We start from the raw sequence: 16199 nt of genomic DNA on the forward strand, positions 1-16199 counted from the left end.
AAGCATTTTTTAATGGCACCTAAAAAAAATCTTCTAGGCTAAAAAAAAAATACATTTACAATATTCTACCAAATTATATGATGGTTTTACACACTAAATACTGCCACGTTTTGTTTAGTATTAATACACTGAACCTCTGGAGCTTCATCAACAATTCAAGGGCATTTTACTACGAATTTCTGGGCGCTAAACTTTGCAGATCATCAGCGCTGTGGCTTTAGAATGGGAAAGATAATCTCTTTCTTCTGATGAATGAATGAACTCTGCTGCTTTGTATAGCATGAGGTATAGCAGCACTTCAACTGCTCTGCAAGCCTGAGCAAAATATACAAAAGCAGGCACTGACATTTGAGGCTCAGCTCATATTCTCACTAAATGCAAAAGTGTCATGTCAGTGTCAAATATGTCCTCACTTGTTAATTCTTATGCACAAACAAACAGCTTTATAATGATCAAAATGTATAACTTACATCTCTAACCAGTATCCGTTAAGAGCTATGGCTTTTAAAAAAAGGAAACAAACAAACAAAAAAACATCTGTTGAACGCTAATACAACACGCAGACAACATGAATGACAGGTCCATAATCACTGCATAGCCAGAAGTGTAAACTTGACGGCTCCATTTGTCCTCAGCCCCTCTTTTCAGGGTAATCTATCACATCTCCAATCAGATTTCAGTGAGGGTGAGTTTGTACAAGCCGCCCAACTCCTCCGTGGAGATCTGGAAGGTGTCTTCGTTGGAGTAGTGTTTGATGATGTTGTCATCCATGTGGACTAGAATGCTGTCAAAATGACAAAATAGTGTGTTGAAGTGAAATATTTTAAAATGTTTTTTTAATATTATGAATTATTGTGACATATATGTAATTTTGCAGTGGTACATATTCATATGAATCATAGCCAAAGTTTTAAATACGTCAGTGTATCCACAAATAATCCATATGAGCCAAAAACATGGGCTTCAATATGATCCAAACAAATCATTTCAGACAGCTTTTTCTACTCTTAGCTCTGTATGACATCAGTGACAGGGGAAATACTTAATATGGTCATTTAGGCTTAGTAACCCCTCCCACCTACTTTCTTTCAAAGAGAAGACAGCTGTTTTTTAAGGGAGGTGAAAAGACTGATTTTTTGCTTCACATAATGGCCCAGTATACAATAAATACACTTATTTTGAACTGTGACTCATGCAAAGCTACTCTAATGGAGTTCAAGAATAAAGACACGGAGCTGGAAAGGGGCATATTAGAAAGCATTAAGTTTGGGTGCGTGCAGGACTAACCATGCCAGAGCCACCAGCTGGTTAGCTTAGCATAAACACTTTCTCCCATTATATAAGTGTAATTCTTGTAAGGCATGTGCGTATTTCCTCCCAGGTTGTGATTACCTCATCTGCATGTGCTAATTGCTGATTGGTCAATTAATCCCCAAGTTTACCGTTACTTTATGTGTGAGGAGAACCTGTTGTGATTTAATTATAATAGTGCTGTCAGCATTAATATTGTTAAAATGACGTTAATGCGAGTTAGCGTGGATCGCCCCGTGCTGCACGGCGTCAACACATTAACGAGCTAACCGCAGTAACGTGTTGACGCCGTGCAGCCCAATGCACGGGGCGATCCGCGCTAACTCGCTGACAGAGATTTACTGCATTAGTGCGGTTGTGGCGTTAACGTCATTTTAACAAGATTAACGCTGACAGCACTAAATTATATATATTATTATAATATAAATATATTTTGTTATAATTTATATGATATAATATATATAAAATAATTTGATGTAAAGGGGAAAAACCAATCATTAGTCTAGAAATACAATGGAAAAATATGATTGGTTATAACTAAATGATCTATTTCATCTGCAGGTGAAACAGTTCAGTAAAGCACCAAGAAATATAGAAATACACTTTATGAATTTTGTATTCATTTGTTCATGGATAACAGATTTCCTCCTTCACAAAGTTTCAAACATAGTGTGGAAATGTGATAAACATGTATACACTCACCCTTTCTTGCACTTCTTGTAGACCTTTCCAACCTTATCATAAGGCAGTTCATACTTCTCCGAAATCTGGTTGGAAAAAACAAAACAAACACAAATTTGTGTTAAGAGAAATACAGAACACCTCTACTACCTGTTATCTCACCCACTCCACATAAGTACTCTATTACTAATATCCATGACCTTCACACTCTTTTTCATCTTTTTAAACTTGATGACCCCTGAAGTACCCATTCCACTTTTTTCCCAGGACATTTCCACGTTCCATGTCTTTTCTAAATCTTTTCCCCTAACCCTCCCCTCCATTAACACCTTTTGTCCCCTGTGCAATTCTAAAAAACACATTTTTATTTTTTCCCCAATCACTACTTTGCACGATTCCTGTGTTAGTGGCTCAGCAAAGCTTAGATGATGCAAGAAACTGTTCTTTAGTACAATCCATAGCTAGTTCGGTGAACTGAGGACAACTTACAGCTTCCACCAGGCCTTTCAGCGTGGGATTCTTCAGCATGAGGGCATCAAACACCTCGTCTGTTTCCTTGCGCACGTACAGCAGGACTGTGTGGTGAAAAAAGAGAGAGGAGGCAAGCAGGCGTCAAAGAAAAGCATGCACGCTCATGGACTGAACACAAACACAAATTCAACCTCAGACAAATGTCAGCGGCAGTCATAAAAGGGTTTATCTGCGTCAGACCAGACTGCTTTACTGATGCTTTGGTACATTTGTGTGGGTTTGAGGATTTGAGGTTTTACCACATCTCCAAAGGACTTTCAGAGTGGTGAAGCTGCATGCATATATGTACACATATGCCTTGAGCCATTAATACATTTGCAGCTATACTATATATAACACTGCAAGCCATCTCTTTGCTAGACTGCAGAAGAACATGCAGAGATCTCAGATAGAGCGCTCCTAGAAGGTTCACTGATACTACACTAGATCTGGTTCCAACAGATTTTTAAGACAATTAAAAAATAATACAGTTTGCTGCTGTAATCTGAGTATGTGGCTAATTTATCTACTTCTTTATGTGGACTAAAAACAAACAAGACAGGGGAAACTGAGAGATGCTTTTATGATGACACAAGCCAGATTTACACATTTACACTGAAGTAGCCAAACATAATGACAGATTTCAGTTTGAGGAGCCTGCACAGGAGCTGACTGACTACTCTCTACGTCACTGAGACGTCAACAAGTCCCCAAAGCTTACAGTTTTACAACAAGGAAAAACATGACTGCTGTGGAAAGGTAGTAAACCTTGCCACAACAGTAAGCCAGTACAGAAGGGTTTGTACCACTTGCAGTGTTACAGCACCTTCTAAATGTAGTTACTTCCACTTTTCTGCCTTGTGTCCCTTTGAAATGAAGCAGCATGTTTAAAGACCACAGAAGAGAAAAAAAGTGTCCAGTTATTGATGAAATTATTTTGAAAAAACATGCAATCGGTGACTCCTTCCTCCCCTCTCTGTGGTTAACATCATTCCGCAAGAATGTATTTAACAAGGTCGAGTGTGGCTTTGTGAAGGTACGAGAGGTGTATTTGTGCAGAAGCACTTTGAAGCAGGCCTGAATGTTTAAAACATTCCTCCCTAAGCTACAAAATATTTCAAAACATGCATTTACAGATTTGTAATGTATTGAAAATTGTAGTGTCTATGAATGGGATAGGTGGTGAAGGGCAAATGCTTGTTTGCATAGATGTCTGCATGCACGCAGTGATCTGTGGTATTTCGTTGGGTCAGTGGAGGGCTGGGGCACGTGTATATGTTGGAAGACTTGGAATTATCACATGGCCCAGAGAGAGAGCGAGAGCGAGGGAGAGTGTGTGTGTGTGTGTTTGTGTGTATGTATGTGTGGAGCTACAGGCGCTGACCACAGCAAACACAGACGGACACGCACGCACACGCAGCCGCACAGGGGAGCATCACTCAAAGGCTGCTGATTAGAACATGAGCAGTGTGGACATTGCACTACAGCAGCAAACACACGTAGTACCTTTCTTTGCTTCCTCCACTCTCGGCAGCTTGTTTTGGGGTGAACCGAACTCATCGTCACTGAAGGGTAATCTCTTCATGCCCGAGCTGTGGTTGAAACACACGCGCACACAAACAGCTGCTTAAATGGTCTCAACAACCGGCTGACAGGCCATAAAGCACGAGCACAGACAAAAAAGCTCACGTACATTTCCTAGAAACCGCAACCCTGTATGCATTTTACCGGGAAGTGTCAAAGGTCACGGCAATTCAAAGCTACCATGAAGCAAATGTGAAGTGAACTCACCTGTCTTCTCCATCATCTGTGGAGAAGGGCTGCAAAACAGAGAAAAATAAGAATTTCACTCAAATGCAACATAAAGGTTACAAACTACATACAGCATCTCACAATACATTTTATTTGCCTTATAGTTAATTGTTATCAAATATTTATGATGATTTGTTAAAATATATCCAAAAACGTTTTTAACCAATTTCCTGCAGTTGTAACTTTTCACGTAACTCTTCATGGTAGTGGCTAAATCAGTCAACTAGGCCAAAGGTAAAGTCAACAGCCGAGTCCAAATAGTTTCCTGTGTTGCCCCATTTATTCTTCCTTTATCACTGAGAATTGGAACTGGTCAACATAAACCAGTCTGTACAGCTGTGGACGGTGAAGTGCAGGTCGGGTGGACTGACAGGACTCACTGGTATCTTGTGGCTCACGCAACTGCACTCCTTTTTTATCTTGTTAGCGCTCGTGTTAAATACCAAATATCGATTAGTGTCATTATTTATCTATCACCCGATTGAATAAATTTGACTGCAAAATGTGAGAATAAAGTAGAACTTGTCCATTTAGTCTCAAACACATCAACTTAATGCCTTCAGATTGCAGGCTCTTAATAAATATTAGAGTTTTTTTATCATATGAAACAAAGTAAAAAAGCAGATCCTCTGATTTAAAATGATCCAACTCTTTTTTTTTTGTAATTCCTGGAAGGCTGTTGTTTTTCTAGCCTTTCGCCCTTTGACTGTATCGATTACAGGCATTGCTGTGAATAGATTTTCTATTCTGAGAGGAACATCAGCAAACCCGTTGGTTATCAAACACTGATAGCGAGGCTGCAGAGAGTTCGGTCAGGTTCAATGTCAATGGCATCCCCAAAAATAACCAACCTCCTGTCTCTTCCTCTGCTTTCCTGGTATTAATGTAAACGTCACATGCATGAGAGAAGGGGGAGGGGGTGGGGGGGGGGGGGGGGGGGGTGTTGGTGTCCTACTTGCATCATTTACCAACAGGGGGCAGTCAAAGCTCACACCTAGTGGAATTTCTCAAAAACAGTATCCTTTGCCCGGTAAACTCATGTGAGCACGTCAGGTGTGCATGCTTCGCCGTGTGGCGTGCTCATCTTGAAAGTGCCATGTGACGTGTTCACTGTGGCAGAGCTCAGAGTCCAGTTCTAAAGAAGAGGCGCTCCTTCCGTTTAAAACTCATAAAAAAGCCAGATAACCTGCAGAGTTCAGGTAAACTCCTATATCTCTCCTCGTCCTCTGCAACATGTTTCCACAAACCGACAGGAAAACTGCACTCCTCTCTCCCTGTGCACCAAGACTATTTTTTGCTCTGAGCATATGAACACATAAATCAAGGTGGTTGTATGCCGGTTTGTTTTGAGTCACTGGTAAATGAATCATGGTGTGAGTAACCAGTTTGAAACCTAGCCATCAGTATGTAGGACTTGTATCAAAGCTCAAAACCAGAACTCTCTGTTCTTGCCAACTAGCAAGCAGGCAGGTCACCTCAACTCAGCTGGCAGCCGAGTGGGCGGAAGCTGAAAAACAAACTGTTTATGGACCACCTAAGATGCTATGAATGTTGCAACAGACACGTTCGTGCTTTGGGAATGGCAGGAAACATACAGTTTTCAGTGGTGGCCTAAAAAAAAAAAAAAGTTTTGCGGCTTTGATCGGCACTCACATGACGTTGGAAGGTGGAGAAGTGAATGTCGGGAATGAAGAGGACAGGCTGGGTCTCGAGATCAGTCATCATCTTAAAGATGGTCACATCGTTACGTTTCTGGAGCATTGGTACTTTCATGTCTGCAACTTTGAGGGGAAGACAGCAGGAAGCAATTTAATATTCATGCAGTAGGATGAAGTCAAACATAACACGACATGAGTGAAACAAGGTTTGATTGAATACATGTTTGCTGAAAGTTATCCAGCAAATGCAGAGGAAAACCTCCTGGACACATGAGGACCACATTTACTCTTGTCTTTGCTCTATTCTGGTTTCCAGTATTAGAGTGTAGTTATAGTGAAGTTGTAGCGTAGGTCTTCAAAATAAAAATGTTTAGCTGAAGCAAGCTGAAACATGCTGCAGAGCTCAGAGGAACTACAGCTGCAGGGGGTAAACACACTAAGGGGATGTTTTCATCTACATACAGGAAATCATTTTAACAAATACACGTGTCAGGGCGACTTGAAATGAAAATTGATCGTACTGTGGAAGCCTCTGGTCATTTTAGTAATGATATGTTGTAGCTGATTATCCTAAAACTTAAGAGCAACTTACAAGCCAGCCCAGAGTTTAGGTCGACAGCTTTCCCTTTCCTGCGGGACTGTTTCCTCTCCTCATCTCGGATCTTCCTCTCGGCGCCTTTGTCACAGAAGACTTTGATCTGGCAGTAGGCACGGTGGATGGGCTTGTTGCTGCGGTTGTTGTAACTGTAAGTGTCGATCTGCAGATTCAGGGGAAGACCCTTCACCCCTTTCTGAGAGGAGAAGTCTGTGCTCAGACAGTTGACGGAGATGAAGATCTGTGAGGGGAGGAGAGAGGAAGAAAGTTGAGGACCGAAGCAGACTAATGTACAACTTTAAACTTAAAAGTTTGTTTATTAAAGTAGAAACTGCTTCTTAATCATGAAGCCAATGCGATGACGTTTAACTTTCAGGAAGGCCTTGATGCAGCAGGTATCTCATAGTCAGGCCTCACATGCTTTCAGTGTCTTTTGCTGGCCTCTTTTGGTGGGCTTTAGTAATTACATGCTCATTTTACTTTCCTTTGTCCTGGTTATTTGCTTTGAAAACACACTCTAACTGTGTTAACACAACACACAATCAAGACAGGTTTAAAAATACCACATAGAAAAGTCTCAAGGGGAAAGTGCTTAACAAATTTATTAGATCACCACCAAATGTAAGGTTTCTGCCACACGTGTGTGTTTTCTTGTCTATATATATAATTTGCTGTTTTACAAAAGAGCAGAACAATAGTAAAGTAAGTCATTATTATGCTCGAGTTATTTCTGACTTCTCAGAGAAGTCCAGTGTTGAAATTTGGCTATAACCACCTGAACTATGTTCAGTGAATTTGATAGATTTTAGTTTGAATTGATTTAATTAATTTGTTAAGCAGTGTACAAATAAATATAGCCTTTGTTGTTCATTTGGTGTATTCCACAAATGAAGACATTTAACAGTCTTTAATGGTCCTTAATGGTCAACAACTATATTTTAAATGTTAAGGAAAAAGTCTGTTTGGAGCAGAAACATTTTATACATCATTTTATATCCATAAAACCTAATTGGGGACAATAATTAATAATTAATTAAAAAATTCACACACACTAAAGGAATACCAGGTGTTACTTTGAATCCAAATCATTCAATATAATGTCTTATAGTATTTAAAATGTAACCAGTTTAGTATTACGAGTAATGGAAGTCATGGAAATCATATGATAAAACTGCACTTAATAAATCGATGAACTCGACTTGATAACAAAAGTACTTTAAAGAGAACTGATGCAGCGTCACAAGCTTTTCCATAGAGCATGTTACTGTGGATGATCTAATACTCTTTCTTCCTTTTTTGAGCTGTTTCAATCAATAACAACCACACACATGCAGACAGTTTGGATGTTGGTGCTGTTTTGATGTAAATATACTAAAACAATATGATTTGCAACCTTGATTTGATATAGTAAAGCCTTACATAACTTTTGCCTTTGTTCCTCATCTTATAACCTTTATTACCTCCATCATCACAGGACTATATAAGGGTTACATATACAGTACACTTTGATATATGCACATATACTGCTATGCATTCAGCCCAAGGGCAAACCACACACATACAGGTACTTCCTCTAACGGACTTCTCACCTTAACACACACCAAGTTTAACTAACACAACCAAATGATTAAACTCCTAATTATATCCTGAAATCCCATCAGCATGTAAATTGACCTCACTTCCCAAGGTCAGAAACCCAAACTGATCCTCTCAGACATCCATCCAAAGACACACACGCCAAACACCTTCATCTGTAACCAAACACCTCGCTGATGAGATGCTCAAACAATGTGGCTGGGCGGTTATACAAATGGTGAAGTAACAAAAACACACAAGGATGAACATCCTATGAATGCATGCCACAAGTCATGAGACAGTTAGACCCACATCCTGGTATGCAAGCGTGAGTGTGTGTATAAGTGTGTGTGTGCTTAGGAAGGTCTGTTCATGTGACTTTATTTATCCAAAGTGTAGCCTAAAGAAAAGTACGCCGGTGATGAGCGGCAGCGCTGTGTTGTCTCTTTGTCTGTTTGCCACCTTGTCAGTAGTCTTCCATCTCAGGCCGAGAGCAGAGCAGAGCCACAGGGCAGCACGAGGGTTGGGAACAAAGAAATAAACAATCATGAGTGGAGACGAGGACAGGAGCTCCTCCTTTCTGACGGATTTTGTTTGACAACTGTTCCATCTGGTCACCTCCCTTCCCAATGAGTTTCCTCATTCCTGCACTCTTTGTTTCTCATGTCCAAAAATACCTAAACATGCGACATCACAATAAGGGTGACAGGCAGGTTGGACCAGTCAAGAATATAAGAACAGAGTGTAGGAATAACTCTCTCTTTCACACACACTCACACACACACCTACACCTCTGTGTTTTTACACAACCTGAGTAACCACACAGGAGAGGAGTGACTGCGACATGACCGCATCCTCACTCTTCTTTTTTAAAACCACTAATTATATTTAACAACTGTTTTTGGGGGGGATCAAAGTGAGCAAAGGGGATGACGATCACCCATAAAGGGGACTCGGCACCTGACACTGTCATTCAGGCACGGGGCCTTAACAAACAAAAAGAAAAGGAGGACTATTTTTAGGTGTCTAAGTTTGTTGTTGTTAAAAGGTCAAGCCTCATATTTAAACGTTCAAGACCAGGAAGTACGCGGAAGCCTCGGATCACCGGTGATCCTGAGAACCAAACACTGTTCTTGTTTTGACAGGAACACTGAAGTGCAAACAGTGAACTGTCATGTTTGGACTTGGTTCAAGCAACAACTGTGTCAGAGATGTCAGTGGGGGTGTCAGGCAGCCGTGTACCTGTGAAGATGTGGATGTGGGTGTGGATGCGTTAAGTCCACTGACTTACTTTGGCCTCCTCGTTTGTGTCCCAGGTGAAGGAAATGGCGTTATATGAAATCTCCTCAATGTTGCCGATGGTGTTGAAGCTCTCCTTGTAGTCAGCTGGAGCAACAGATGTTGGTTATTAATAAATGATGTATTGAAAGCATATTAACTGCTTTATGCCGAGTAAAAAAGAAATTAGCCCATTTAAAGAAATCTAAATAAATGATAAAAAACAAACCGGAAAAAGTAAGAAAGGTAAGGTAACTTCAACATATGCTGAGATTTATGAAAGTTACAGACTAACAGTAATCCATCAAAAGCAAAATGAGCTGTCACAATCAAAGAACACACCTTTTCCTGCTAAGCTGTGCCTACAAACAGCTGCTTGAGTTTGCAGACAGATGAGGATTAGCGTGTCCGCTATGTCTCCGCACTCAAACTGGTCGGTTTGGTTTGTTTTATTTCACGATGTGGTTTATTATGAAAACATCGTTTTTCAGAACTTACCGATGTCGAGGCACCTCTGTTTAGCCGTGTGCTGTCTGGAGTGCCAGTACTTCCAGTGTTTTAGCTGGTCGTCTCTGCACTTCTCCTCTCCAAACACAACCATCACCACGCTCTGAGGAAAAAAAATAAAGCACAGTGATACCTTAATATGACTGTCAATAATCAGATTTTGCAATACACTTTCTCCTGTCTTCCTCCCTTCATCCCCAACCGGTCATGACAGATGGTTGCCCCACACTGAGGTTTCTTCCTGTTAAAACTGAGTTTTTCCTTCCCACTGTCGCCAAGTCCTTTGGGTTTCTCTGTATTTTGTAGGGTCTTTACTTTACAATATAAGGGACTTGAGACAACTGTAGTTGTCATTTTTATATGAATAAAACTGAATTGATCTGAAATGAATTATATGTCATTTCCTGGTTTTTTAAGTGCTCTTTCTTACCCTGACTTTGGTGATGGGTTGCTGCAGGCCTTTGTTGTCAATCTCCCTGAGGGTGATGGGGTAAAACTGGCCCTTGTTGAGGTACGTCATTGTCCCGTCACCTGTCTTCTGACGCAGAGATTTGGATGCCTCGAGAGTGTACTCAAAATTATTCCTGAGACACACAAAAATAAGGGTCAAATCTAGTGAATACCATAAACAACAGCACGCTGCGTTTAAAAAAAATCCCTTCTGTAAACAAATCCGAGGAGACGAATGAAACAGCAGAGTAACACCTAGCGGGCTTTAAATATGTGCAGACACTTGTGAGACACACAGACGGGAGTCTGGTGTCTCCCCTGTGACTGAGATGAATGAAGCCATTCTGCTGTGCCGTGTCAAAAGCTGAATGGCGGTGTGGAAGTTGGACGGTGGGCCGGCGGCAGGGCGACTTACCCCGGCACGGTGTCAAACTGAGTGTAGTCCTCGGGCGTCATGGAGGTCATCCGAAACTGGAGATCTCCTGGGAGGGAAAACACCTGAAGCGCAAAAAAGGAAAACAGAATCAAGCAAAGCATGGGAACAGGAAATACAACAGCTGCTTTGCATAAATTTTAGATGATTTTCTTCAACTAGCAAACTGTGTAAGCAACTAGATGAACACTGTGTTTCATTCTAGTCATTTATTAGGCTAGGCTTTCTCTCATCAGGTATAACAGTTTGTTTTGGTGTTTTTTATTCCCCTTCATTTTGGTTTTTGTTTAAAAAAAATGGCTCTGCGGCCACCTCCACCCCCTCCTGTACAGGGGTTTTGTTGGCTTTTCTGAGGTAATTCCCCTCCAGGTTAAAAAGAGAAAGAGGAGAGAGAAAGGGCTTTGGCTATTGTAGGAGAAAAGTACAGCACTTTATTGTGTTGGTGAGACAATGGCATAATAACACACTGGCCACTATTTTGGCATGTTCAAATAAAACCAGGGAAGGTTGAGCCCACCGCCGGCTCCATGGGATCGGGTGAATATCCTATTGTCTGATGGGAGAGATCTGAGAGGGGAGAGGAGAGGAACGCGAAGGAGAAGGAGGAGGTGGGGTGGAGGGGGTGCTGGGAGAGCATTGGCAGGGTTTTGACGGGGGGGGGGGGGATCGAAACACTCACTTCCTGGGAACCATCCTTAAAGCTCTCGGGAAAGGTGGAGTCAGGGGGCGTACGAGCCTGGGTGCCAGGGCTGAAATGGACCGCGTTGTGGGTGAGCTGGCGGTCAAAGATGCCCACGTGGCTCTCTGTTTCGCTGCAGTTGTTTGGCACAGTCACCGAGAAGCCGTGAGTGGGCACCTCTGTCTTGATAGTCTGGTTTGGCACGGTGGCAATGGAAACTGTGACAGTAGTATCTGAACAAACAAAACAAAGCAAAAAAACCCAAAACAGTTAACTGATCATCAGGTTTCTAAATTTTTCTGTTTTTTTCTGTTTGTGTTGCTGAATCAGAGCAGACCTGGTGAAGAAAAGTGGGCTCTCTTGTCTGGGCCCAGCTGAAGAATATTGAAGGGAGGCTTGAGCACCGGGATCCTGTTTTCCATACTGGCTTCCTGGAGTTGGACTATGGAGTGTCCGGCCTGGATCTGGTGCCTGTGACGAAGTAGAAGTGCACATAAATTTTAGATCTCCAATACAATACATCATTGCTTTGATAAACCTTGAAACAATGGGTTATTTATATGATATGTTTTTCTGCTTCTCCCTTTTCTCAGTCCTGGGTTTCACCTTTGGTGTTGCCATGCCTGAGAACTGATTAACGACCCATTGATAACACAAAGGAATTTGTACACCGGACATTTTCCTTCCTTTTTTGAGAATTTAAAGTTGTCTTCTATGACACTCGGAGCAGCTATTTTAGTACGCCTGACTAAAGCAGCAAAAGAAATCCTAATGTCAATAATCATTTTTCCTTGCTGCTCTGGAGAAAACAGGTACACTCCTGAGAATAAATGTGCATACAGTTTTTAAATAGAATTTAAAAATCATATCACAAGAGCTTGAATCGCTCTCTTGTTTTCTGCTGTTGCCCTCTGCTGTGCTTTTATTTTTAAAGGGGGAGGTGGTACGCGGAGAGGACTGCCACTTACCTTTTGTTGGGATCCACATCAGAGACCAGTGTGTCTGTCTTGGGCTGGTGTATTGTTCTCTTTTCCCTGGGCACCTGTATATGAGAGTAAACACAGCCGCTCAGCGTCTGACCACATCACATCTACCAGACTGGGTCATCCTGCTGTTTGTACTCATAGTTAGATCAGTTACATGACATAATGTAGACTCTGTCTCACAGATGTTACTTAATGATCAGATGTCACTAAGGGTGAGGATCACAGAGGGAAAGTTTGCAAGAACCTGGCAACTATTCCTCCAGTATGTGATTTTGCACTACTCCTCATAGAAGGAGGGGAGAAACTATTCCTGCTGAGCTTTTCCTGATACCTTATAGTAGTCGTAGAGCAGACCCAGAGCTGCGGCACTATCCTCGTCTCCATTTATGCTCATCATCGCCTTGGTGGCAGCTGTCAGCGGGTTCTCCAGAAAAGATTTCCAGGCTTCATCCTCTGTGGTGAAAGAGCGACGCTGGCCGCCATAACCCGGCTCGTTCTGGAGAACCAGGACCGCACGTTTACTGCTAAAAGGGGGAGAGTGTGTGCTTTAGTTACCGCATACAAAGCAGTTAATGACATGAAATAAAAGCCATGGATGTGCGCAGCAAAAGGGAAGAGCCGTCCATACTAGAAGGGATTCATCTCCTGTTATGGACTTATTTTCCACACTGACTCCACATAAGCTCTCCAGACCGGGACCTGAAATCTCAGTGTCGCTCAAAACAGACAAACAGGTTATAAGAGCGAGAGATCACCCATGTAGATGTTTTTTTTTTTATCTGCAGGACCAGTTGGTCAGGCTTTTCGAGGATTGTGCAACAAATCTCTGCCGCTGAACCACAGAGGCAGAAGGTGTATCGAGAAAAAGATGCTCTACAGGATCGTCCAGTGTAACGACTCTAGTTGGGGGATCACTCATTGGTTGAGAAGCCGCCCGCATGTGACGCATCTGACCCGGCTGCATTCCTGCGCTGTGCTTGCAAACGAACTTGTTTGTGACAAATAATCATGAGATTTTAACGCTCAGTCGCCGCCTGCCTCGCGCTCCTTCTCTTCCTCTTCAAAATTCAACATCGCCTTGGTATGCTGTGCACAGTGTGCAACCTTAAGCTATTTGAACCTGGGTGCATTACATTTAAAGTAAAACAAAAACGCCTCTGCGTGTACGAAACGGCTGATGATGAGCCTGCGACGTTTGCACTGAAGTCACCTGTTTACAGTAAATTTTAATGTTTACACAGCTTCTGTTTGCTGAGACGCGTTAAGCCCCAGTCAGAGTAAAGTCATTAATGGAGCTCTTGTTATTAAAGTTTCATCCACAAACTTCGGAAACCGCATATATCCCCTCTTCAGCCATCCTGCAACCACATCCAACAAAGTAATTATTATAAAGTGTGAACGGACTGGATCAGTTTCCATGTTGAGTATCTACAACAAATACAACTTTTTTGTCTCCCAGTGGTCAGAGAAAGTGATAATTAGTAACCCTATATCTAAACGCAACCTGATATAATCCATTATGTGTTGGCTATAAAAAAATATATCTAAGGTAAGGCAATATAAGCCATTATTTACTAAAACAATGGTAAATGGTAAATGGCCTGTATTTATATAGCGCTTTACTAGTCCCTAAGGACCCCAAAGCGCTGAAGAGTCTGATTGCTGATCAGGCAAAAATTACACTGAGATGTCAAGAAATAAAGTGAGTAAGGCAGCATGAGTCCAGACTTCTGTCACTTTAATGTACAGGAGCAGTAAAAAAAAAAAAACACTACTTTTTTGGACATTTAGAGAAAAGAGCTTTAATCCCTCATTTTAAATTAAAAAAACAAAACAAAACACACACAGCAGTGTAGAGTAAAATCCATGAAAACCTCAGATAGCCCTGTGCTCGCTTGTCTATGTTAGTCGTGGGGCCAACGCCTAGCAGGTGTACGATTTCACTCCCCTCAAATGTCTCCTTGTCACTGCCCTCAAACCCCCCCACACACAGAATACAGAATATATCTCAAACTAAACATTTATATATCTGAAAAACACTGATTTATTTTTATTATTTTATTATTTTAAGCTCTATCTTCCATTAAATCTCTTTTACACCTGTGCAGAGGCAGTTTTCCTTGGCTGACACCTTGCTGCCGGAGACTTGTGCCTATTCCTGAGCAAACATCATTTCTACTATCCACATAACAGTTAAAGCTTAAGGCAAAATCAAACAACCGCCCATCTCTACTCCGGGACGGCTCTTATTCCAACAGTCGCCTCCAGCTCGCACGACAGGTGGAGGTACACCTGTACAGGCTCGAACATGACAGGTGAAACGAGCGGAGTTACAACACCATGGGAAACTATGAGACTACACCAACTCCCCGCTTGGCAACCCGCTGTAACAGAGCACACTTACCCTTTTAAAAGGAGCTATAATGATCGTAGAATAGGCTCATGCTTATATGCGACACGAACATCAGGACACGATTTTGAGAAAAATACAGAAGGCTGCAGCTGCAGGTCACAGTGTGACCTCGGCTTTTGAAAAATCCGTCAGTGCAATGAATGTATTTGTTTAAAAAAATAAATTGCAAAAATAATCAGAAAATCCACAAAAGCAATTAAAGTCAGTATTACAAGCTTATAGTGTCAACATGCTCTTTGTGCGGGCTAACAGAGGAGTCAGGACAACTTACTTGTCATGCTCCTGTGACATCTCGGTCGGTCGAACTGGACTTTCTAGTTGGTACTGAAAATCCGATCCGTCTTCTTTACCACCCTGGAAAACTCCGCTGCTAACACTGGATAAGGGCCACGGCAACAAACAAGGTGTCCCCTCCTGAGAGAACGGGTTTTGTCGGCTTTTCTCGCTTTTTGGGGCAATGCTTAGAAATTAAGGCCGGTTTTACCTGTGACAAGGACGCGGATTGGATTACAGGTGGACGGGAGGCGGGGTCTTACTGTCAATTGCCCTTGCCGGGCTTGTGATTGGCTCACCTGTTGGCCTACCTGCAGCTGTAGGGTGAGTTTGGAGAAAGCAGTGGTAAAACTGGGTTTTAAAAGCTGTGATTTTATCATATTGGAATATTAAATGAGAAATATATTCCCCCTACCCCTAAAAAAGGCCAGTGCAAAATTTATTGGGATGACTTAAAAATTAAAATGATTTACAAAAAAAAAGAAAGAAAGTCTTTGATGATTACAGTCACTAAGGAAATATTCACTTATTTGTACACCTGCAGGCTTCATAGATGTCACTATGTGGGAGCTACTATGATGGAGATTATTGTGGCAGAAAGACCTGATTCACTTCACAAAGACATGAACAAGCGCGCTCTTTTAAAGTCTACACTGATAACTCCTGTATAACACGGTAATAAGACGTTTAGTAAACTAATAACGTAATTCACTGATAAATGATCAGCATGCTGTGGATTAGTGGAGACCTGTTTTTATGAGCATGAACTCAATTCAAAGGCGACAAATTAAAGGAGAACCCTCTGTCTCTGTATGGTGGCTCTGTGAGAGTTTTTTGATAACGTGGGTCTTCCTGGAAATCCTTTGCTATCCTACATGATGCTGTGGGAATTCTTTGTCATTGTTATTTATTTATTTCCTCAGTGTTTTGTGTTAAGCTGTTGGCCAACATGCTGTTGGCTGTTGTCTGTGCTTGCATTGAAAATGTACATATGAGTATGACTAAGTAATGCAGCTCAAATCTATCTATGGGTACAAA

At 41.7% G+C, this 16199-nt stretch overlaps 1 protein-coding gene across 2 annotated transcripts; it reads right to left on the reverse strand.

Moving 5' to 3' along the window:
* Nucleotides 1-562: 562 nt before the first annotated feature.
* grhl1 (grainyhead-like transcription factor 1) lies at nt 563-15203 on the reverse strand. 2 transcript variants are annotated; one of them, XM_085342580.1, is made up of 16 exons: nt 15160-15203; nt 12807-12999; nt 12458-12531; nt 11827-11960; nt 11490-11722; nt 10793-10875; nt 10358-10511; nt 9919-10030; nt 9434-9528; nt 6565-6808; nt 5968-6095; nt 4294-4322; nt 4009-4094; nt 2482-2567; nt 2014-2078; nt 563-784 (listed from the first exon to the last, which is right to left on the reverse strand). In XM_085342580.1, the coding sequence occupies exons 1-16, from the start codon at nt 15177-15179 to the stop codon at nt 670-672; spliced, it is 1851 nt and encodes a 616-aa protein (XP_085198706.1). In that variant the 5' UTR covers nt 15180-15203; the 3' UTR covers nt 563-669. The 2 variants fall into 2 exon arrangements, with proteins under 2 accessions (XP_085198706.1, XP_085198707.1); XM_085342581.1 differs by having other exon boundaries at nt 12807-12996; nt 15160-15179.
* Between the last annotated feature and the right edge of the window lie 996 nt (nt 15204-16199).

The sequence above is a fragment of the Diplotaxodon limnothrissa genome, linkage group LG19, assembly GCF_057381915.1.
Source record: "Diplotaxodon limnothrissa isolate DT_005_m linkage group LG19, D_limnothrissa_male_GT1.1, whole genome shotgun sequence".
Classification (NCBI taxonomy): domain Eukaryota; kingdom Metazoa; phylum Chordata; class Actinopteri; order Cichliformes; family Cichlidae; genus Diplotaxodon; species Diplotaxodon limnothrissa.

Bases quoted from the DNA above. Each gene is read 5' to 3' on its own strand.
- grhl1 (XM_085342580.1), bottom strand. From the start codon at position 15,179: ATGTCACAGGAGCATGACAA. The intron at 10,031-10,357 runs GTAAGAAAGAGC...TTTTTTCCTCAG, and splicing joins AACCCATCACCAAAGTCAGG to AGCGTGGTGATGGTTGTGTT. The intron at 2,568-4,008 runs GTACTACGTGTG...TTCACCACACAG, and splicing joins AGTGGAGGAAGCAAAGAAAG to TCCTGCTGTACGTGCGCAAG.